The sequence below is a fragment of the Cicer arietinum genome, chromosome 8 (assembly GCF_000331145.2).
Source record: "Cicer arietinum cultivar CDC Frontier isolate Library 1 chromosome 8, Cicar.CDCFrontier_v2.0, whole genome shotgun sequence".
In the NCBI taxonomy this organism is placed as follows: domain Eukaryota; kingdom Viridiplantae; phylum Streptophyta; class Magnoliopsida; order Fabales; family Fabaceae; genus Cicer; species Cicer arietinum.
The window spans coordinates 1,621,269-1,643,918 of record NC_021167.2 but is presented as its reverse complement, the minus strand read 5'-3'; the positions used below and the strand labels follow the sequence as shown (position 1 = coordinate 1,643,918).

General features: G+C 31.0%; 4 protein-coding genes across 7 annotated transcripts; 1 reads left to right on the top strand and 3 right to left on the bottom strand.

Moving 5' to 3' along the window:
- Positions 1-856: 856 nt before the first annotated feature.
- LOC101491414 (2-C-methyl-D-erythritol 2,4-cyclodiphosphate synthase, chloroplastic) lies at positions 857-3,261 on the bottom strand. The gene is made up of 3 exons (XM_004511503.4): positions 2,831-3,261; positions 2,591-2,721; positions 857-1,300 (listed from the first exon to the last, which is right to left on the bottom strand). The coding sequence occupies exons 1-3, from the start codon at positions 3,150-3,152 to the stop codon at positions 1,067-1,069; spliced, it is 687 nt and encodes a 228-aa protein (XP_004511560.1). The 5' UTR covers positions 3,153-3,261; the 3' UTR covers positions 857-1,066.
- A 3,427-nt stretch (positions 3,262-6,688) lies between these two features.
- On the top strand, positions 6,689-10,415 carry LOC101490675 (uncharacterized). Of its 2 annotated transcripts, XM_027337601.2 has the most exons (3): positions 6,689-6,879; positions 8,016-8,140; positions 9,472-10,415. In XM_027337601.2, exon 3 carries the CDS (start codon positions 9,572-9,574, stop codon positions 10,238-10,240), a length of 669 nt encoding a protein of 222 aa, XP_027193402.1. In that variant the 5' UTR covers positions 6,689-6,879; positions 8,016-8,140; positions 9,472-9,571; the 3' UTR covers positions 10,241-10,415. The 2 variants fall into 2 exon arrangements, with proteins under 2 accessions (XP_027193402.1, XP_004511557.1); XM_004511500.4 differs by lacking the exon at positions 8,016-8,140 and having other exon boundaries at positions 6,690-6,879.
- Positions 10,416-11,319: 904 nt separating this feature from the next.
- LOC101490126 (meiotic recombination protein SPO11-2) lies at positions 11,320-15,184 on the bottom strand. 3 transcript variants are annotated; one of them, XM_012719019.3, is made up of 11 exons: positions 14,898-15,184; positions 14,734-14,817; positions 14,219-14,348; positions 13,987-14,124; positions 13,811-13,899; positions 13,528-13,656; positions 13,315-13,409; positions 13,088-13,150; positions 12,870-12,946; positions 12,618-12,745; positions 11,320-12,301 (listed from the first exon to the last, which is right to left on the bottom strand). In XM_012719019.3, exons 1-11 carry the CDS (start codon positions 14,979-14,981, stop codon positions 12,284-12,286), a joined length of 1,035 nt encoding a protein of 344 aa, XP_012574473.1. In that variant the 5' UTR covers positions 14,982-15,184; the 3' UTR covers positions 11,320-12,283. The 3 variants fall into 3 exon arrangements, with proteins under 3 accessions (XP_012574473.1, XP_004511556.1, XP_027193401.1); XM_004511499.4 differs by having other exon boundaries at positions 11,320-12,247; XM_027337600.2 differs by lacking the exon at positions 14,898-15,184 and adding an exon at positions 14,554-14,624 and having other exon boundaries at positions 11,320-12,247; positions 14,734-14,804.
- Positions 15,185-16,738: 1,554 nt separating this feature from the next.
- Positions 16,739-19,752, bottom strand: LOC101489803 (endoglucanase). Its single transcript, XM_004511497.4, has 8 exons — positions 19,459-19,752; positions 19,098-19,310; positions 18,609-18,809; positions 18,367-18,444; positions 18,106-18,258; positions 17,864-17,972; positions 17,554-17,720; positions 16,739-17,309 (listed from the first exon to the last, which is right to left on the bottom strand). Exons 1-8 carry the CDS (start codon positions 19,744-19,746, stop codon positions 16,926-16,928), a joined length of 1,593 nt encoding a protein of 530 aa, XP_004511554.1. The 5' UTR covers positions 19,747-19,752; the 3' UTR covers positions 16,739-16,925.
- Positions 19,753-22,650: the final 2,898 nt, after the last annotated feature.

The window sequence follows — 22,650 nt, the reverse complement described above, 5'->3', positions numbered from 1 at the left end:
TAAAAAAAAAAGAGCGCATAAAAAACATATATATTTATATATATATATATATATATATATATATATATATATATATATATCAAATATTACATTAATTTTCTTCTCATATTTTTGACATATAGTTGAACAAATATTTTATCTTTTAATTCTCTAATTTTAAGAAAAGAGATTTTAATAATTCAAAATTTGAGTAATAAAATTTAAAGTTTAAATTATCAACTATAGCTTTTTAAATAAGATTTTTATTTGTGTTTTTTAAATATATATAATCATTGAACAGTTATAAAAAAAATATCTTTTGATTAAGTAGTACGAACATTTTATAGAAAAATAAAATAAATATGTAGACCCCTTAACGATTGTTTTATTCTATTTGACTTAGGAGATACTTTCAAAATATAATTAAATATATGCACTATATTAAATGAGTAATGATTAACATACCCTTTAATTATTGTATTTACTCTCTCATAGATTCAAGGTGGATGTATATATACACCAAAATGGGGTGTTCCATCAAACATTTTTTATAATAAATATCTGAACATATATAGTACTCCTACATTATTAATATCGAATGAATTATTGAATTTACAACCTACATAAAGTCCTTCAACAAAAAATCTATCATGTAGCATCGATCTGTCCTTACATCTTATTGATTGAAAATTCTTTGCCTTTTTGAGGTCTTCTTTAGGCAATATTAAGCTTTCTATCTAACTAAATCAACATAGTTTTTCCTATAAAAAAATCAAAATAATATTGGAAAATAATAAAGCAAACGAGTCCTTTGTAACTCAATCTTGGGAATAAATTTCCACGTCAGAACAAAAAAACATTTTACAAACTCTAGTGATTTGGGCCATATGCCAAAAATAGAATATCCAATGTTTTATTTATAAAATTTATCTCGATACATACTTGGTACTTGTCTGCGAATACTGGATACGAGTACGAGTACTATACTAGGCACCACATGAATTTCGGGGTATCATGTATGAATAAAGCATAATTTATAAAATCTACAACTCTTTCATGTACTTCATAATATTTCCAGATTCTGCCATCATTTCCTCATTAGAAGAACAACTGTGTGAGCCGCTATACTTCTATTTTCTCCAAGGCTGTCAACCTTTTCATGAGTTTTTGCTTTTATATTTACCACAGAAGAGTCAACTCCAAGCAGTGCAGATAAGTTGGCCTTGATAGCATCCTTGTGTGGACTTAGTTTCGGCCTCTGAAGTATCAATGTAGCATCTAAATTTCCAATATCATAACCTGCCTCGTGCATAAGCCTTACCTGTAAAAAAACACTTAACATATTAGAAAACGCGCTATAAAATATCGTGTATTGGTATAAAACATTATCTTTAATCATAATCCTATGTAAATACTTTCAGTAACCAAATATAATTTTCTTCTTACAACAATCTTACATCAAAAGAAAATCAAAGCAAAAGCTATTTAATAACTGCTAAAGACATGGTAAATGCAGGGTTCAAAATTAACACATTAAAAGAGGAGCCATTGTTAGCCACAGTATACTACTTATTCAATAGCTAGTAGGTTCTTGTTATGAGACATTATCATTTACCCTGTTACACACTTGCCTGATGAAAGTACAATCTCACTTCTGAGTACTGTTAAATGCTAAAAAAATTCTAACAGTAATATCCTTGATCTTAGTCTCTATTTTTTGGTCTATCTCAGCTTAAACTCATAAGAACTCATTCTTCAAGTCTGGTTTCTCTTAAATAACATTTTCTTATAAAAACATTAGCAATCAATTGAGTTTCAATATTCAAAAAACACTATCAACTGATCTCTTCTCATTTGTGTTAACCAAAGGTAATGTTTAGAATATAATTAAGAAAAGTGTTAAACACACTATCTCTCATTGATTGAAATAGAAATAGGTCTCCCTAAATCATGTAGGTCCCACATAAATTTGGTGGAGAACATATGAATTTTAACCATTATATGAGAAAGTGTGTTGGGAATGGTATATGTTAAAGAAAGTGTTGCTAAAATGGAGCAAAATTATTGTGCCGTTTTTTCGTCTTTATGACAAAATGGAGCAAAATTTCATGTATTATTTGAGAAGTGGATGGAATGGTAGAAGATAAATGAACACAATAAATTCATCCAATTTCATTCCATACACCCTAAATTAGAAGAAATGAAATACCACTATTGAAGTAGCAGATGGAAGGAATGGAATGCACTTGATATCCCATTTCATTCCATCTTACTCTAACAATCTCAACAATGACAAAGTTTTTCCATTCCACTGTCCTTGATTACAATGCATACCTTTCTATCATGCTTATACATTAGCAATCAATTGAGTTGTAACACTGCATAATAATAACATCAACACAATATGCAGTGTCCATGAATTATCCATTAAAATGGAATTACAATTTGTGACATAACAAACAGATATTATGGTGAACACTTGGTGGCCTATTAGGATAAATAAATTAAATTCAAACAACATTTAAAAAAAATGAAAACACTAATACCTAAATCACATTTCAATGGAGAAAATAAAGCAGAAAGTAATGTTAGTATGTAGAATATCACTGACAGATTCATGGACAAACACCGAAGAGTCACATCCCTTCCACTTAGGATCAGAATCCGGAAAAATCTGTCCTATATCAGGAAGACCTAAAGCCCCTAAAATTGCATCCACCACGCAGTGAAGCAAAACATCCCCTGTTCATAGTTCATCACCATATCATCACACTCATACTCAACAACAAAAAATGATAATTTTTTGAAAGATTGTAAAAAAAATCAAAAGGGGGTGGGGAGATAAAATTACCATCGGAATGAGCTTCGCAACCTCTATCATGGGGTATGTTAATTCCACCAATTATTAAGGGGTAATTGGGTTCCAATCGGTGAAGGTCAAAACCATGGCCAACCCGAAAAGGAAGAACCTTGGAGGGAGTGGCGGAGATTGGGGATTTTTCGATTTCAATGGAGGTGGTTGGAGTAACAGCCCCTGAAGCTGAGACTGGTTTGAGAATGAGGGTATGGCGTTTGAGAGGAAAAGAACAAGAGAATGGAATTGGATGAGAAGATTTGATGGATGTTGCGAATTGCAAGGAGAAGGAAGACGGGGTTAAAAAAGATGTCGACATGACAGTTGAAGTTAAGGAGACTACTGCTGCTGTGAAATGGTTGGAGACCAACAATTTCAGACTTCAGACACTACACATGTTTGTTTGTTTGTTTGTTTAGGCGGCACAGAATTGGTATATTCTGGTATTTTTGTAATTGCTCAGCATTTTAGTCAAAATTTGTGCTTTGCATTTAGACAAAAAATTGTACTTTGAGTTTTACTAGTCAAAAATGGTGCAATATAATACAAAGATGTTGAATGATTAATACTTCTAATGTCACATATTTTAAACCACATGAAATATAATACGATGATGTTGAATGATTAACTAAAAAAATAGTGATGTCACATATTTTAACTGAAATATTTTAAATGACATGAAATATAATACAACGATGTTTAACTAATAACATATAAATAATTAATATATCTATATGATTTTACATCATTAAATTGTATGTCAAATGTTTCTAGTAATTGTTTGTTGTTCTCTTAGTCTGGAATGCCAATACTTCAAAAAAATTGAATGGAAAAAATTATTTAGCTTGGTCTGCCTCTATAAAGCTTTGGTTTCTTGGCTAGGGTTATGAGGAACATGTGAAATAATCATTCAAAAATGTTTCAGCAAAAAAACTTGATGAGTGGAAAAAGGTTAATTATTTGCTTTGTTCTTTCTTATGGTGATCTGTTTAACCAATAATGTTGAAAAAAAAACTTTAGAGCCTTTAAAACTTGTCACCCTTTTTGAAAGAAGGCTCAAAGTGTCTTTACTAATGACATCCAACAATTGTAAGATGTTGCACACAAATTGGCCACTCTAAAACAAACTGATCGTGACATGGTTGCATATGTTTCAAAGCTCAATTTGTAGTGAATGAGTTAAAATTATATTTGTAAGCCGACATAATTGAAGATATGAAGAAAAAACTTGATAATCTATATATGGTGATGGCTCTACGAGGAAGGCACCCAAATTTTGATCGTGTTTGTGATCAAATCTTAACTAGTCAATAAGTTCCTTTGTTAGATCAGTTTGATAATGATCAAAGTCCATTGAAAATTGATTCAAGTGCCTCTGATCACATTGTTAATCATAATTCTTTATTTTCATCAATCTTTTCTCCCAAAGTTCCTCATTTTATTACTCTAGTTGATAGTTCTTAAATTTGCAAAAAGGGTATTGGTCATGTGCCACCCACTACTTCTCTATCCTTAAACTTTGTCTTGTTTATACTTGATTACCCTTTCAATTTGATTTATCTCAGCCAGCTTATTTGTTCTCATGATTGTTTAGTAACCTTTGAAGTTAACTCATTTGTTACATAGGAATGTGGCACGGGTCGAACGATTGGTGTAGGACATGAATCTCATGGTATTTACTATGTCAAGTTTAATTCTTCTTGGATTTGTAGTGTCGCTACATCACCAAAACTTATTTATGAATGGTTGGAACATTTTTGTGTGTCAAAACTAAAAATAATGGTTCCAAGTCTTAAAAAAATAAAGACATTCTCTTGTGAGTCATGTTAATTAGGAAAACATGATCAATCTTCTTTTGATAGACAAATTGAAAGTCACGTTGATTTGAGTTACTAAATTCTTTTAATTGAACTATTACCGAATTATTTTTATTATTATTACCCTAATTCCTTAATGACAGAACTTTTAATTCTAAATTAACCTTTAATTCTTTAGTGGATTGCAGATTATAATTAAGCTTTATAGTATAATAGTTCTCTTATTAAACTATTGCCTTTGTAAATAGTTCAATTGATTTCATGACTTGCATCTATCTCGAAACTACAATATCATGAATTTCTCATTGTAACATCCAAACATTTTATTTTATTTTATTTTATTTTTATATTTTATCTTATTAGGAGTTGAGATAATTATTTTAGAAATTGTGATAGTTACTATTATAGTGTGTTATTTTAATTTTTGATAATAATAATAATAATAATAATAATAATAATAATAATAATAATAATAATAATAATAATAATAATAATAATAATAATAAAAGGGAACAATTTAAAACAAATTTTATGGTTTAGGCTGAAATATCATTTTCTTTCATTTTAATACCATGTTCCCCACTTTGGCTTAACGTTGGCTTAGGTTGAAATTTTCTCCATTTAATACCACGTTCCCTCCGCTTAACGTTCCCCACTTTGGCTTAACGTTGGCTTAGGTTGAAATTTTCTCCATTTAATACCAGTTTAAGGTTCCCCACTGCTGGCTCCTCTTCCGGTTCAACGTTTCCCACTTCTATGTTCCTCACTTCTTTTGATAAAAAGGAAAAAACAAAAAACAAAACGAGGTTTATGAGAGAAAAAGAGAGATACTATTTTGATAGAAAAGACAACGACCAAAAGAGAAAAGAGAGGAGTAACCCTATTCCCGATTTTGTTAAATCAATCTCAAAAAAACATCGATTGCGCATTCGTTAACCGTTGGATCCGGCTGAGTTTTGGACAGCAGGTTCGCAATATTCAGGTCTTCGTTTTCAACGGTCGGATTGGCGAAAAGACGTTCAGATAGGGAGAAACCGTGCTCGCACAGCAGCAAGTGTGAAACGAGTGAGACAAGAGTTTGTGAAACATAATTCTAGAAACAATTTTGGTAACGGAAAGAGCATCACTCCATCCGCTTTCCTACTTGAATTATATATGATATAAATGTATTGTGATGTTATGTATTGGTTATGTTTATGTGTTATCTTCAAAATGAATATTAATAATGGTTGTGCTTGATATGCTCAAATTGTGGAAAATGAATATTATATTATAGGTTGTTATAATGATTGTGTTTGACATGTGGTTATTCAAGGTGATTTCTGTGTCTAAACTAAGTTGGTTTAGGACAAGGTTGGATGATTTTGGGATGCTCTGGTTGAGTGATTTATATTATTATTAACAAAAGTGTCTACATTCATGCATTCATAGTTGTGTGGTGCGTCCATAATTGGTTGGAGCCCAAAGAATTCAAATTAAATTTTAATTTTGTAGTTTCTTTATCTCTTTTATATATAATCAATTTAATAAAGTCTTACATTACAAACATATGATCTAACCAATCAATATTTTTTTTATTCATTTGTCTCATTTTATTTATATTATATTAATAATAATTTAGTATTTTTATTTTATTTTAATTATATAAAATATTGACTCTATAGAATAATATTTTAGCAAAAATTTAATAAGAGAAGACACATGTATTGATATAAGTCTTGAAATAGCAAAATATTTTATTAAATACTTAGGCAAATATAGAGAACATATATTTAATTCAATCTAAATTGATTCAGAATATTATTGTTTGTGTTAAAAAATTAACAATAAAATAATAATAAAATATATTTTTATTATAAAATATCTAATTCACATAAATGGTATGATAAATTTGTATAATTAATATGTACACTATAGAAACATTAAATCTACCCTTAAATATAAATATGTAGGAATACAGTATCTATGGGTAGGGGATGTTAGTTTTTAATCTAAAATGGGTTTGAAATGTTTTTTATTTATTTAATTTTTTTTTTTAAAGTTTTCTATTAAAACTAAAAACCATAGGTTTCACTTCCATCGTCTCTGAGTATTCATCTAGCCTTTCACCCAAAACTCCAAAACCATCCTGACTTCGCAATCACCCAAAACCACCGGGTTTCCACCTTCCGGCAGCGTTTTCCGGCAACCCGCCACCGTCTTTCCTTCTTTCTCAATCGTTTAGTTCTGGTTTGTTCCTATTCATCCTTACCAAGTTTTTTCTCTTATTTATTCTTCTTTTATGTTGTTTCAGTGGTTGTTTTGGTTTTTATTTTGAATATTTTAGTTTTGTTTTGATTGTTTTTTTGGTGTGTTGTTTCATTGAATTATTGTTCTTCTATGTTGATTTTTTTAAAACATCGTGCCTATTTTGTGAAGGAGGGAGAAGGGATTTTTTTCAAAAATTGTGACTTGAATTTTTTCTCTCTTTTTTGAGATTGATTTTCATGTGGTTTTTGCAGTGTAGCCTTGAAATTGTGACTTGCAATTGATTTTTTAAAGAAATTTTGATTATAATGAATAAATTATTAATGTATTTACAAGAAAAAATATAATGATCACAAGGTTTTATTTTTATAGTTCGCCTAGGGCACCAAATATCTTAGGACCCGCCCTGGTTGTTAAAACTTAGAATCTTAACAAATCTTGTTTAATTATTGTTTTAATTGTTAGGTATTTGTTGAAACTAAGTCATAATACACCAAAGACTATTCCTTATGAGTCAATACTTAAGCACCTCTCATCATTCACAAACATAAACACAACATACATTGGAACTCATTTCCTTGAGTTCCTTGGGTCTAAAGCCAGTTTGAAGTGATGAGAATGCTGATAAAATCTTCCTGTTGCAATGTCATAACTAAGATTTATTAAATGTTTGTCTGTATGCAGAATTCGATGTGTGAGGTGAAATGTTTGAGGCATGACTTGGTGTATCAATATGTTGTCCATAATTCTACTGCTGTTGTATGAATTTTATATGAAATTATAAATGGAAAGAAGTCTTAATCATTTGAACCAAACAATGTTTGCATATGAGATTTAAATTCATAATTTTATTAGTTATGATTTATTATTGATGATTTCAAGTCACTCAAAGAGTATATACTTTATGGTATTTTTAACTCATATAGTTTAATTTTGGTAGAAATACACTTTTAGTCCTTCAAGTTTAATCCAGTTCTCGCTTAGGTCCTTTAATATTCACCATTAGCCTTTAATTTTGGTAGAAATACACTTTTAGTCCTTCATTTTTTGTATACAATATGTTGCATATTTGATTTATAAATTATAGTTTATTTATGTGGCCCTTTCGAGCTTTTTAGTCAAGCTCCACCACTGGTAGAAGATCTAGTGGGTTAGGGATTTAGAGCTCAAGTTCCCCATATAGGATTTCACCTCTGTTGAAGAGATCAAACTCAAGTTTGGGGTCTTCCAATTTTTGTGTAAGGTAACAAAGACCTTCCCCCAAAACCTCTATTTAGGGTGTGCTTGGAATCTCTTGAATTTTTATAATTATTTCAAATTTGGGGCTTTGGTATGATTGTTAATCTTGCATGCATGTTTAAGAATTTGAGAAAATTGAACATTGATTGTGTGTTAGGTACTCGATGTTTGTTGTGTAGAATAGAAATAATCATCTCCTTCAAGTTAGACCTCAAGTTGAAATTAGTATCTCTTATGAGGTCATATGCATCAATGAAGAAATAGCTACATAAATAAACTGTGGCTATGTTCAAGAGTATATGGAGATTTAGAGTTCATGTAAAAAATATAAAACTATATTGAATTGAGATTTTGAGAGTCTTGTGTGTGTACTATTTATAATTGAAATGATGAAATGTGTCCTTCATTATAATTAACTTTGCTAAACGATCAATTTCATTACCTTTCTTTTAATTTCATATATTGGGTGTTATGTGAAACAATATCCATTGTGTTAAATTTCTCTTTTGAAAAATGGCAAGAATGAGTAAATTTTACTTTCTGCATTAAAATCATAATAGAGTATGTGGTATTAGAGTTGTGTCAATGCTTGAAGGGAAGTGTATGCATAAGGATTAATAGTACATTCCATTTGTTGTTTGTTCTAATAACTATCTCCATTTCTTGTTTGTTCTCCTAGCTTTAATGATGCATATTACATATTGTGTTGGTATGCTATAATGATAATGATCTCTTCTCTTCTTAAAATCATGTGTATAAAGGAAGTTTAAGAATAGAATTAGTAATACATTTAGTTTTGCTCCACTGATTCTAACTCTTATTTAAACATAGTATGTGTTGTGTTTATTTACAGTAAAGATTTATTACAATTATACTAGTGCTTCAATTTCATATCCAAGAGACTAAACTTACTGTATGTCATGGAAGTTTACAAAAGCTTGTGTGTTTGAGAATTTTAAACAAAGAAAGAATGTATCATATCAGTAAGAGAAGGAAAACATTTTGTAATCATGAAGATATAATACAACATTATGTTCTTCGACAACGAAAGAAAAGAGTCTTTATTTGCACTCCATGAGAGTCCCTATTCACACTCTAGGAATTGGGCAAAAAGGGGTGAGTCCTGCTTGGAGGACACTTCATGCAGGGATTAATTGTCCTTTGAAGAGAAATTGTACTAGTTTTATATTTACATTTACCTACTGTTAAATCAGTAAAAATGTGGGCACTATATTTACATTTACCTACTAGTTGCAAATTAAATAATACAAGAAAATTAGATGAGAACGTTCAAATAGGACCTAATCTTATTCCGACTTATATTTGATTTTGAAGGTAAATTATCCTCTACGTTAATCTGCATCAGACTCCTACTTCTACATTTTTGTTGATTTGTGACCTTTCCAACAAAAATCTCATACAAGAAGACTGAACGATGTTGGGATTTTCATATGGAGAAATATTTTTGTTGCTGGGAGCCACTGCTGCTCTGATTGGTCCAAAGGATTTGCCGATTATATCCAGAACAGCAGGGAGGTTAGCTGGTCGTGCTATTGGTTATGTACAACTAGCTCGTGGACAGTTGGAAACTGTTATGCAGCAATCTCAAGCTCGTCAGGTTCATAAGGAACTTCAGGACACAATGGCACAGCTAGATGCTATTCGGCATGAAATTCGAAGTATATCAATCATAAATCCTGGCCCCTTAACTCGGAGACTTGATAATATTGACCATACATTTATCTCAGATGACAACATGAAACCAAAAGATGATGGGGTGAATAACTTGATATCCTCTCTAACCAAGGATTCAACTCCACTTCCATCCAATTCACGCAATATGCAAAGTCAAGCAACTACTTATGCCAGATTGGCAGAAGCCCCCGCCATAAAGAATGGTTCATTGGCAAATAGCACTGAAGTTGGGAAGATTGAAGATGATCTACAACTTATCGTCTTGCCAGTTTCTGCTGAAAATACTGGACTCTTACCAAATCGTGGGACTGATGTGAAAGGATCTGACATAGTTCAAGAAGCAATATTGGAGGCAGAGGTAGCTCATAATGCAAAGGAATTCTTTTCACAACCCCAAAATCAAGTATGATTGATATGGTAATCCTATATAATACCTTAACTTTTCTAGATGTTAGCATTTGTAGTTTCACATTGATACATAATTAATGTATATTTTATCTTGAAGGTTTTGGTTGATGCATTTTCTTTGCTTTATGTAATTACTTCTTGTTCTTTATGACAGAAAATCGCAAGGAATGTTTCTACTTTAACTGTTTTAAGATACTAGATCTTTCATTGATGCAAAAAAATAAATTTTTTGGCTCTTAAAACCAAAGTGTTTTAGTATGTTAGTTTTATAAAATATAGAATTTTCCTATGAAGGTACACATGGTTTATGTCAGTTATGTTATAGAGGGGATTTTCCATATCTCGCACGCAGAATTGTTGCCTTCTTCTACCTCTTCTAGTACGTTTATTATCTTCATGCGACTCATTTATACCACTCATATCACTGTTGGCTTCTTCTACATCTTCTAGTACGTGCACATCATCTTTATGTGTATTCTTTAAATTAAATGAGTGTTTATTTGTGAATGATGTTTTTGAATATTCTGGAAGAATTTTATGATCTTGAGAGAAAAAAATCTGCACCAATGTTCAAATCTGATAAAGAAGTAATTTCAACATTTAAATCTGTCATAATGTAAATCTACTTATTGAAGACATATTTGAAGAGTTTTAAATTTGCTGAACATACAATTTAAAGCCATGTTATTAGTGATTTTAATTTTTTTTTTGTGTGAAGTTGAAATTTTATTATTAGAAGTGGAAAGATTTATATTGAATGTTTATAATTTTCTTTGTAGCATGTTGAATGCTTATGTTAAATATTTTAAACATTGAGTTCTTGACACTCTTGCTTTAGACTCACTTTAAAAAAAAACACTTTAAATAATGGTGAGAGAGGTAAAACGGATTGAACTCGTTGGCCTCAAACTGTGAACTTTCTGCTATCTTATTTAACCAATTAAAATACGAAGCGATCACAAGACGAGATGCGTTAATCCGCGGGACCAAATTTAAAACATTTTTTAAAACAAATTCATATGGCTTTAAAAAATAGTCATGGATCGTTAAATAACTTACCATCCATATATATAACCGTTAGTTAACTTTCAATATTGTGCCTATTCAGTCCGTGAAAGGACATTTGTCGAAGGAAGACATAGAAGTCGGAATGTGATCTTTACATTTTAGTTCAAGATGCACTATATAAAAGCAAACTATATAGGCCCTTTAAACTCTCAAACTTTTTTTTTCTTTTCAAAATGTGACATTTCACCTGTGTGATCTCTCAATACAGGAGGTAGTATATAGGTTTACCATGTTCACTTCTACATAGTCATAATCTGAGTAACTTGTACTAATGAATCCTCCCTATTTGATAGCATCAATCATTTCTTTAGTACTACTTTATCTACCCGGTTGCCGAGGGAGGTTTGTTGGCTTCTTCCCCCTCAAAACTACTTCAAACTTAATGTAGATCGAAGTCCCTTCAGAAACCAAGACGAATCAGGGCTTGGAGGTAGGTATTATTAGAAATTATGATGGGAATTTGATTATTGGTTTTTAAGGATTTTGTGGCATTACAACCAATTTGAATGCTGAATTATATTTAGCCATCTCTTTCAGGATGCAAACTACTGGGAATGAATTTTTTTTGTCATATGTGAATCTGATTCTTTAACAGCTAACAAGTTAATTCAATATGAAGTTCCTTATGTTCATCCCTAGGCTCTTTTGGTTAACCATATTATGCACCTCAAATTGTTGGAGTGGAACTTGATGTTCATGTATACCTTGAGAGAAGGCAACAATTATGCGCATTGATTGACTAAATTTGGATATTTTGTAATACAACACTGGCTCTATATTTTGTAACTATAATATTTACTACCAATTATATATAATCAGACTGTACAATTTTTTTAGCTATGTACTTCCCCAAATAATCGTATCCATGAAAGTATAGGGCTTCAATTTCAGCTCTCCTGCCGCTCTGAACCATCAAGGCAACCTCTTCCTTGTAACTCTCCTGTTAACCACCATTTCGTTAATGGAAAAACACCCTTCAGTTTAAGATTATATTCTGAAAGCATAAGGGGTGCACATTACTTTTTTGACACATGATTCTTATACAGATTGGTTCTTATGCAAGACCTTTTCATATATAATTCTTGTCCAAACGTGTTTCTTGCATAAGCATCTGCTCTAAGAATGCATAACTCAATATATTGAATCTAGCATAATGTATAAAATCATAACAGCTATTAAGCCAAAATGGCTCATACAAGAAATGAAGCAGCATAATATGTATGTGATGGAAAGTGATGAGTGAAAATCGCTGATCAGGCCTGCAGGACGAGGATAGTTAGGGATGTATTCAGAGGTTCCGAATGATTTACCTGTAAGATTTTTGAGGACATCAAGCTTTGAGCAATTTGTAGGTCCTTTGTCTTCAATGGAACAAGAGATTGATCAGGCAGCATGGGTAGATCATGCCCCCGCAGTCCTAACCACTTGACATTGCAAGCTACAAAATGCAAATAAAAACATACCCCAAGGATAAGTTTCATTCCAGCATGCATATTTTTTTGGTGCTTCAATCCAACTTATTAGAGCTTGTGTGTTTTATGATATAGATTTTATAAAATTACCGTATCTATAGGACTCTAGGCCCATTCCTACACTTCCAAATTTGAAGGTGCATAGTATAGCTAATCCAGCAGGATTCCTTTATAAAGTTTAAATGTGAGAAAGGAGTTAAGATACGAATTATGAAGAACATGTTTAACAAAAAAGGAAAAAGTAGTGTCCTTTTTTCATAAAATTACAAAATAACATTGTAATTCAGAACGAAGGCGAGGAATTGTACCAATCCACCAAAGCTAAAATTGGCAATTCCGGAAATGCTCGACTGATTCGATGAAGAAGAAATCTGCAAACGAATTTCAGTTTTAAACATTAAAGCACCCAAAAGAAAATCTATGATATATGATATAATGGTAATACTATCAAATGTGATGAGAGCAGAACTTCTAAAAGCATCACATTAAGGTTTCTATGTCATTTAATTCTCTATCCTGCAGACTGTGCAGGTACCTTGTGGCCATATCTGGGTAACCTTTAGCTGTGATAAGAATGCTAGGAATTTGATGAAAAAACCTATCTTCAGCCAGCCGTTGAAATATTGCATGCTAAACAGAAGCAAGGGTTATTGTATCAAAAGCGGTTGAAATATTTCAAAATAGCATGATGTAATTGGCCCCCGAATAAGAAATATGAATAAACCAAATTACCTTAAACAAAACTCACCTTTTCCACAATTATGATGTAACGTGCATCTGAATTTAGAATCAATTTCTCTAACAAATTAAAGTCACCAGAAATTGTATGTCCAGAAGATCCACACACAGAGCAATCAACAACCTCTTTGCCCGGTTCCTATTCATGAAAAATTGGAAACTCAAAGTGGCTAATGTTTATGTTTGCAGAATTTCATTTCATCAACCAGTGATACAGAACATGTCTCCACTCCATATACAATATCCTATTCGGAGAGATTACAATATCCTTGAATGAAGGGTTTACAATATACCTGCAAAATCAGACGACCAGCAATGAGTCCTCGACTAGATGCCATGATTCCAAGACTGTATCTGCTGCACCGAAGCAACGCTACAAGATCTGTTTGGCGCATATTGACATTCCCTTTTAAAAACACCAAGACATCAAATCAAACTCAAAACAAGCAAGACAGCAATTATAGATAACCTTGAATAGTCCTATTGACATCTTTTTGAGAAGGAAATAGATGTGGCGAATCACACAGAAGCTTGTAGAAGAGTTCCCTCTGTGTGACACGTTTTTCCTGAAGCAATATCTGATAGCACATTTCCATCACCTTCCACACTACACATGAGAAATTTCCAACTCATAAATGCAAAATTTATTGGAAGAAAAATTTAGTAAAGGAAAAAAATACCATTATGTTTATAGTCTTTACCCCTAACAAAGGCCTTTGCTGCATTAGGTCTCATTAGAGACCTTGTAGATACAGAATTAGAGAGAAAAACATATGACAATTCAGTCAACATGCCATGATTCACTCGACTGTTGCTCAATTTTCTTTGAATCTGTTCATTTTTAGGAGTAAAAAGTTACAATCAAGAACGTGTGTATTTTGATCAATGAAGCACTGACACATATACAAACATCGAACATGACACTCACAAACACACACGGACAATGATTTAAAAAAAGTGAAGTAATTGAATATAATCACATGTGTCGGTGTCATATTAGTCTCAGACACTAACACGTGTTGAACATCGGACGCACCTTCGATCAGAAGTGTCAGTGCAGTGTTGATAGCAAAACAAGCCAATGAAAAATAAACCTAAAGGAAAATGCTAGTTGCAAATTCAATACTGTTTATTAGAACTTAATAATAATAACCTAGAATGGTGAATTAGAAAATAATTACAATGGAATGTGTGGATATGAAAATAGTGAGAATACCAGAGGCAAATCTGAGATGGCAGGGTTGGATGCATTCAAAATTTTGAGGAAACTGAGCACTGACACTTCAATTCTAGCTCGGACCTGCATGAATCAAAATGAAACTGGAGCTTATTACAGAGAAAGAAAGAGGAATGATCGATGGTGAAAACTAGTGTTATAACCTGAGCAGGAGGGATGATATCAGCATAACAAAGCTCTTGATCAGTGAAAAACTTTAGCGCCGAATTTCGGAGATCTTCTTCCATCAAAGAGGGTCAAATTTTGATTCCTCTATGATTTGGCGCGCAAAACTGAAGAACGAGATAGTTTTCTGGCAAATCATGTATACATGCCGTTTAAAAGCATACTTAAACGACAGTCATTGACTCGTTTCGTTGATGAATATTTTTCAACATGGCCGCGCGAGATAATTTCCCAATTCCCATAACTCTTTCGTTTTTCTTTTTTAACTTACCCTTTTTTTACTTGTGAAATAACTAATTACCTTTATCCCCAAATTTTATTTTCCTCCGAATTTAAATTTTTAGCTTTGACATACTTTTTTCGTCTTATAATATAAACAAAAACTGGTGTATGTAATTTAAAATTTAAAATTATATATATTTACTTTTTTATTTTTTTTGTTTATATTATAAAATAGAAATATTTCTCTAAAATATTATATTATCTCGAGATCTTTATTAGTGTGTCAAAGAATGTAAAGAAGATGAAATTTTATCAAGATAAATAAATTTAAGTTTCACATGGTAAGGGTTTATTTGAGTCTAAATTAAAACCCTCATAATCTATCCTATTTATTTGGTAATTTTATGTTTGAGTAGTCTTTACTTTATATAGTCAGTTATGTATGAATTAGTTAAAAACTTGTTCAATCCTACACAAACGATTTTGTAATTTGCTGATTGGCTTCACTTTTTTTTACTCAAAGAAAGGCAATATTTATAAATAATTTTTCATATCATATATCTTTAAACATATAAAATTAGTTGTGTAAGGTTATAAAATTAGTTGTGTAAGGTTATAAAACTAGTTGCGTAAGGTTGAACCTTAAATAATCTGTTTTTAGTGAAGAAAAGAAGCAGATGGAGAATTTTTCTCCGACTAAATTTTGTTTATTTATCAACACATTTTCTCCCGTAATAGTTTCAAATTTAAAGACTTATTTTATAATAAATTTTAAAAAATATCAAATTTTATTATTATTATTATTATTATTATTATTATTATTATTATTATTATTATTATTATTTTAAGACAATCGGAAGTTAGTTATGATTAGATAGAATTTGGTTAGGTTAGCCGCTACATTTTTTTCAAAATTTTCTTAAAAAAATTTCGTTGTTTCATTTTTAAATGAATTCTTAATATTTTCGATCAAGTTTCTAATTGGCTCTAGTTTCGTTCTTATCATTTTTATTTCTCTTATGTTTATCCTTTCAAACCATATGAGAATGGCTATTCCTTATTGATATTTGTTGGTGCAAGTCTCTTCTTTCTAATTGTTGTGTTAGACTTGGCTGAGAAGAAGTTGAGGTTTGAATAAAGTTGTCTTTGCCTTTCTAACTCTTGATCGAACTGCTAAAGCAAACTTTAACAAAAGACAATTACTCTTCATCAAAATTGTATTGCTTTTATTGGTTTTTGAAAAGAGAAAAATATTACTTCGTGTAAATCCAGTTTTATTAGTTTTTAGAATGAGGAAAATATAATTAGCTGGAATTTTGTAAAATTAGTTAGATTAAGATCACTGTATAAAAGTCCATCGTTATCTAATTTTATAATATTTTTTCATAATATTATTTCAAATTTTATATTTCTCTTTAATAAACTATTTCTTATATTTAATTGTAATTCTCAACAATTAATTATGCTTTGCACGAATTAATATCCGAGCTCCATTTCTCAAAAGTATACATACACTTAAGCACATGATATATTAGAGATATAATTTGTTAAAAACAATTATAATTACCCTAACTAACTCTTAACTGAAGAAACTTGATAAAAGAAAACGACAATTATGATTCCATTATTATATAATAATAACAGGTAATAACTCCTCATAGAAGTGAGATTTTAATTCATAAAGACACTGGTACAATCATTTGAAGTATGAACCTAATGTTCCATACAAATTATATAACTAGATAAATTATAAGCATCAGCTAGCTTAACATAATTTCGTAGCACTAATTAGTTTCCTTAGCCTTCATACGACCAATTTGGGAAAATTGCAGAGTCCTAATATTAGTTTCACCAAGCAAAGCTGCAACAGAACCTATAAAAGCAGCATTCATATAAGTGGTAGGCTCAGAGTGAGAGTAATCAGATCTTGCATCACTGAATTGGTCATTAGAATCAGGGCCTCCTACAATAGCACCCACATGAATATTTGGATTTGGATTAGAGGAAGAGAAATAATCTGAGTGACCATCATTGCAACCCACTTTGGTTGGGTGAACTTTGATTGAAGGGATGGAAGAACCTCTGTGGTGTAATTGTTTTGGGTATTTACTCCCATATCCTACCATGTATGACATCTTCATAGGATTCTTTCCTAGAATGTAGTCCACCTATGCAACGTACACATTCAATTTTCACTTTTTTAATTACCAACTAAAATTAAGTAATCAACAAAAATTGGTTAGTGAAAAGTTATTTTACTTTTCAATAAAAAAAGTTGGATAACTTAATCTCTTTTTTTTTAAGAGGTGATGATTTGATTGTTCAATTTAGAGATTATGTTGTCGTGATTAAATTGGTCTCGTTGTTTTCACAATTTTTTTTAGAAACAAAAATATATTAGTATATACATACCTGTGATTTTGCAAAGGCACTAATTTCAGAGGGGGAGAAATGAGAAGAGCCACAATGGATTCCATCAATATGATTTTTGTTTAGAATTTTGGAGAAAATGAATAGCACCATGGTTGAAGTTGTGGTATATTGCAAATTACTACTATCTCTAGTATACAAAAGCCCACCTGAGTTCACAATAAATTATACATTAATTCAGCTCATTACCTTAGCCACAAATGTTGACTAATATAAAATTAATTATTTATGTTATATGTATTGTTACTTTGCAATCAATAAGTTAATATATAATATATATGTACATAAATACCAGGAGTTGTTTTAATCTGTACAGAGCTACTTCCTGGCATCAATCCACATATAAATGACTCAGCATCACTCTGAATCTTGGATAATTCCTTCTTCCCATCATAAAATTCCTAGGAAAAAAAAAAGTAGAAATAATGAGTTAATTATTTCCTTGGAACTAATGTTTACTAAAATAGTAAAATAACACCAGTTAATTTGTTATATGATATTTAACTGATAATTAAATATAAATATAATTAAAACCTGTGTTAGTAATGTTTGAGCTCCAACAAATTTGTTATCCCAGCTGAACTCAGACCCTGTTTGGCTCCAACCTTGGTTGTCTATGATGTACTTCAAGTACTTGCTTTCTCCACTAGCTTTGTATAGCCAAGAAGCAGCCCATAACAGTTCATCCTTTATGTACACAATTCAAAAATCATGACCATAAATAAATGTTCTATGAAAAATATTAATTATCAGTCTTTAATTTTATTTTATTTTCCAAGAATGGTAATTTCTTACCTGATAGCCAGAGTAGGAACAATAGAATGGACAAGAAGCCGAGTAAGATCCTCTATACTTGTCAGCAAAATCAAACAACTGCAAAATATGAATAATTTTTAGTAAATTATGCATCAATAAAATATCTTAAAATTCTTAATATAAATTTCTCATGCAAAGTGGAAATATGACCATAGAACCAATTGATCATCATCATAATTCATGAATGAAAATAAAACATGCTAGCTCCTTGAATTGCTTACAGATTTTGACTGTTTTAATAATTTTGAAGAATAATTGACGTCTGTTTTTTTGAAGACAATTGAAGCAGCAGAAAGAGCAGCAGCAGCCTCAGCTGCAGCCTCAGTTCCAGGGGAATTAGCATCAATCTTATAAACTGTTCTCGGTGTATCCATGTCTTCTGGTCGCTCCCAACATTGATGATCCGCGTTTCCATCTCCCACCTATATCAATCTCAACAATACTTTATTATAAGAATACATGATTAAATTATTAAGTTAATGATATTTTAAAGTCTTATAACGTCACATCATAAATAAATTAAAAAAAAGTATGTGGAGACAAAATGCTCAGAAATTTATATAATAACTAAAAATAAAAGTTGACATACTTAGTGGTACGAAAAATGTATTTAATCTAAAATTATTAACATGTAGCAAAAAAACATATATCTAAATGTGTCATGAAGTAATTATAAGTACTTAATTATCACATAATATATAGAAATATGCCTGTGTAAAGAGTGTGGTTGGGGAAGTATGAGATTGAAATATGAAATCTGCACCCCAACGAATAGCACTATGAAGGTAACCAAGCTGGTTCACTGAAGAAATCTCACTTTCATATTCAACAGCAGCCCAACTCAATAAACTAACTGTAAATGACATTGGCCATCCAAACTTCACATTATCACCAGCATCATAGTATCCTCCAACCAAATCCACCTGAAAAAAAATATAAAATACACATAATCATTCATTAAAAAATATATATGTTTAGATTTTTTCTTATATTTTATTCTAGAGCTTTCATTCATATATTTTATAGCATTTTAAATTTTATGTCATGTCACATATATGTATGTATGTATACATTTTGAGGCTTGCCATCAGAGAGAGCTGAGTCTCCCCTCCACTTGACTCTTTGATCTTTAGGCAATTTCCCTGAACGCTGTCCTTCAAAAAACAATATGGCTTTACCAAGAGCATCTGCATAGTCATAATTAGCTGAGGAACTTGAATTAATTATTAATTCCTCATCCATTATGGCTAATAGTCCATTGTGATTACCCATGGCAAACCACAATATCAAACCACTGATCAACAAACAGCACCCCATGATGACTCTCTTAATTCCTAATAACTCTGCATCGATATACATTCAGCTAAACTTTGCTAGTATTTATAATGGAGATAAAATATGGTCATGGCCTAACTTCTATTAACTCAAATAGTATTAGTAATGTGCAAAGTAGTGTATGTGGAATGGGGGATAACTTGACGTGTACTATTACTATAGTCACTGTATGCATATCACATCAATGAACCACGGATACTGACACAGATAAAACACAACACTGATATTAACACGTTGACACTGATAATAATTTAAGAAAATGAATTAATTAAATGTAATCTAGGTTTCGATGTTTGTCGTCGTACACCAACACGTGTCGGACACCGAAACACATATTTGATTAACATTTCAATGCTAAAGAGTATAAGATTGAAAGTCAAAGTATAATGAGTGATGGAGATGGTATTTTTTATATGAATCATGAAGGTATGAGTCATGGAGACGGTTATTTTTTATATTAATCATGAAGGTATGAGTCATGGAGATGGTATTTTTTATATTAATCATGAACGTATGAACAATTGCCATTCCCCTTAAAACGTCACATGTATGTATATTGTTTTTACGTGTTAGTGATGATTTCCTACTATACTTTTCTTTCCTTTTTTATGATTATCAATTTTCGTTCGGGTAGAAAAGTGGTGTGATAGATTTTCATATGTAAATAGTATAGTATATATTAATTAGATAAGAAAAAGGTTCGGCAGCACCTATAAGAAAAACGTTCCTACTGCTACATTTGATACAGACATAAATACAGTTTGTTGTGTATAGAATTTCACTGTTTCTCTCTCTGACTATATATCAAGAAATCATGTGATTATGTATCTAAATTCTCAACCAAAAAGTACGAATAAGAAACGAAGAAATATGTGAAACTTTTACATAGTTAAATAATATTCATATTTTCAAATTTTAATATGATTTTGAAATTCAGAAAAAGGTACATAAGGGACATGTGTTTAATTACGTACCCATATGAAAATACCTGCTGCAAGCCCTGTAAATCATTTTCGCAACGAATCTCAAATCCGGTGGGACCTACTTGTTCCAGGGCATTAATTCGTAACTAACTTGAAATTGAACTAGTTCGGTGATTACTATTCTCATAAAATCACATGGATCAAATAACATTCCCAAAGAAATTTTGGAACTAGTTCTAAACAATATTTTTGTCATAAAAACATGTAATTTGATTGTTTTCTATTCTTATATATAAAAGTTTATCTCAATAGTTCATAGAGGGTTAAATTGGAGATCTAAATGTATAAGTTTATTTTGTATCTTCAAGTTTTTGGGGATTACTTTGTTTGTCAAGGTTTTTCGGTGATTACTCGGTCAAATAAAATTGGGTGATTAAAATGACTACAATTTTAATGTTTTTGTTAAAGTTAATGTTTAAAATGACTCTCAAATCATCATTTATGGCGTGCATTATTGCACGGTATATATTAGAGATGGGTATACAGATCGTTATGCTCCATTTGTAATACATAGGTTCAAGTTGGTCCCGCATTAGTACAAATAATTACCTATTATAATATAAGCATAAAGTATTTTTTTTTATAATATATTATATCAGTCTCACAATCAATTTTATTGTCAATTTTGCCACATAATTTTATTTTTGTTAAATCAATTATATATTTATATGTCATTTTAATTTTGTTCATAGACAAGTTATATTTGTAACTCTAATACATGTTTATACATTTATTCTCCTTCAATTTGGTAATTTTATTGGTAACTAGTGCAAATAAAAAAAGTTATTTGTCTTTTATCACGGATGATAGTAGTCACAGTGGAAAGAGGGACGATGAAAGTCTCTATAGAGAAATGTGCGCAATACTATTTTTTTAGATCTTAAGACATAACTTTGAGTAAGTGTTTGAAAAATATCAATAAACTATCACATGTTAAAGATTTAAAATATCCATTGTTACATACAACTTGAGATATTTGTGTTTTTAATCTTAAATTATGATCAACAATATAACTTAAAATATGGTTTAATGAATATTTACTGAATATACATCATTCTTTATTAATTGAGAAAGAAAATACAATATGAGTATTTATAATGGCCTATCAACAAAATAGTTATAACAACCAAAAAAGTAAAGGCATGATAAAACTAACTAATATAAAACTAACTAATATAAAACTAACATCCCCCCTTAAGATGGAGAATGTAGGTTAAGAATTCCCAGCTTGTTAAGAATTGAATTGAATGCTGTAGGTTCAAGAGGCTTAGTAAAGAAATCTGCCAGCATATTTGATGAAGATATGGGCAAGAGTTTGAACAATCCAGCTTGCAGTTTGTCCCGAACAATGTGACAATCAATTTCTATATGTTTTGTTCTCTCATGGAATGTTGGATTTGACGCAATGTTCCTGGCTGATTGATTATCGCAATAAAGAGTCGTAGGGGCAGAACAATCCATGTTTAATTCTTGCAAAAGAAATGTTATCCATTGAATTTCACAAGTTGTTGATGCTAATGCTCTATATTCTGCTTCTGAAGATGAACGAGATACAGTGCTTTGTTTCTTAGACCTCCACGAAATCAATGATGAACCAAGAAATATACAAAACCCAGTAACAGACCTTCTTGTTTCTGGGCAGGTTGCCCAATCAGAGTCGCTAAATGCTCGCAGTTGAAGCCGGGACGCCGATGAGTAAAACAATCCTTGAGCTGGTGCAGTTTTTATGTATTTGAGGATCCTCATGGCTGCCATGTAATGGTCTTCAGTCGGTGATTGCATAAATTGACTAAGTTGTTGCACGGCGAAGGTGATATCAGGTCGTGTGTTGGTCAAGTAGATAAGACGTCCAATAATTCTTCTAAAAGAGGTTGAGTCATGAGGTTGTGCCTTTGAGTTGTATAGAAATTTGTTGTCCTTGATCATAGGTGTATTGCAAGGTTTA

Excerpts from the sequence above, each read along its gene's own strand:
- LOC101491414 (XM_004511503.4), bottom strand. The coding sequence starts at position 3,152 with ATGTCGACATCTTTTTTAACCCCGTCTTCCTTCTCCTTGCAATTCGCA. Across the intron at positions 2,722-2,830 it reads TTGCGAAGCTCATTCCGATG|GGGATGTTTTGCTTCACTGC; the intron begins GTAATTTTATCT and ends AACTATGAACAG. Across the intron at positions 1,301-2,590 it reads CGGTGTTTGTCCATGAATCT|GTAAGGCTTATGCACGAGGC; the intron begins GTCAGTGATATT and ends GTTTTTTTACAG.
- LOC101490675 (XM_027337601.2), top strand. The coding sequence starts at position 9,572 with ATGTTGGGATTTTCATATGGAGAAATATTTTTGTTGCTGGGAGCCACT.
- LOC101490126 (XM_004511499.4), bottom strand. The coding sequence starts at position 14,981 with ATGGAAGAAGATCTCCGAAATTCGGCGCTAAAGTTTTTCACTGATCAA. Across the intron at positions 13,151-13,314 it reads TACCCAGATATGGCCACAAG|ATTTCTTCTTCATCGAATCA; the intron begins GTACCTGCACAG and ends ATTCGTTTGCAG. Across the intron at positions 12,248-12,617 it reads TGTCCTCAAAAATCTTACAG|GAGAGTTACAAGGAAGAGGT; the intron begins GTAAATCATTCG and ends GGTGGTTAACAG.
- LOC101489803 (XM_004511497.4), bottom strand. The coding sequence starts at position 19,746 with ATGTATATCGATGCAGAGTTATTAGGAATTAAGAGAGTCATCATGGGG. Across the intron at positions 18,810-19,097 it reads CAACCACACTCTTTACACAG|GTGGGAGATGGAAACGCGGA; the intron begins GCATATTTCTAT and ends AGATTGATATAG. Across the intron at positions 17,973-18,105 it reads CTCAAACATTACTAACACAG|GAATTTTATGATGGGAAGAA; the intron begins GTTTTAATTATA and ends TTTTTTTCCTAG.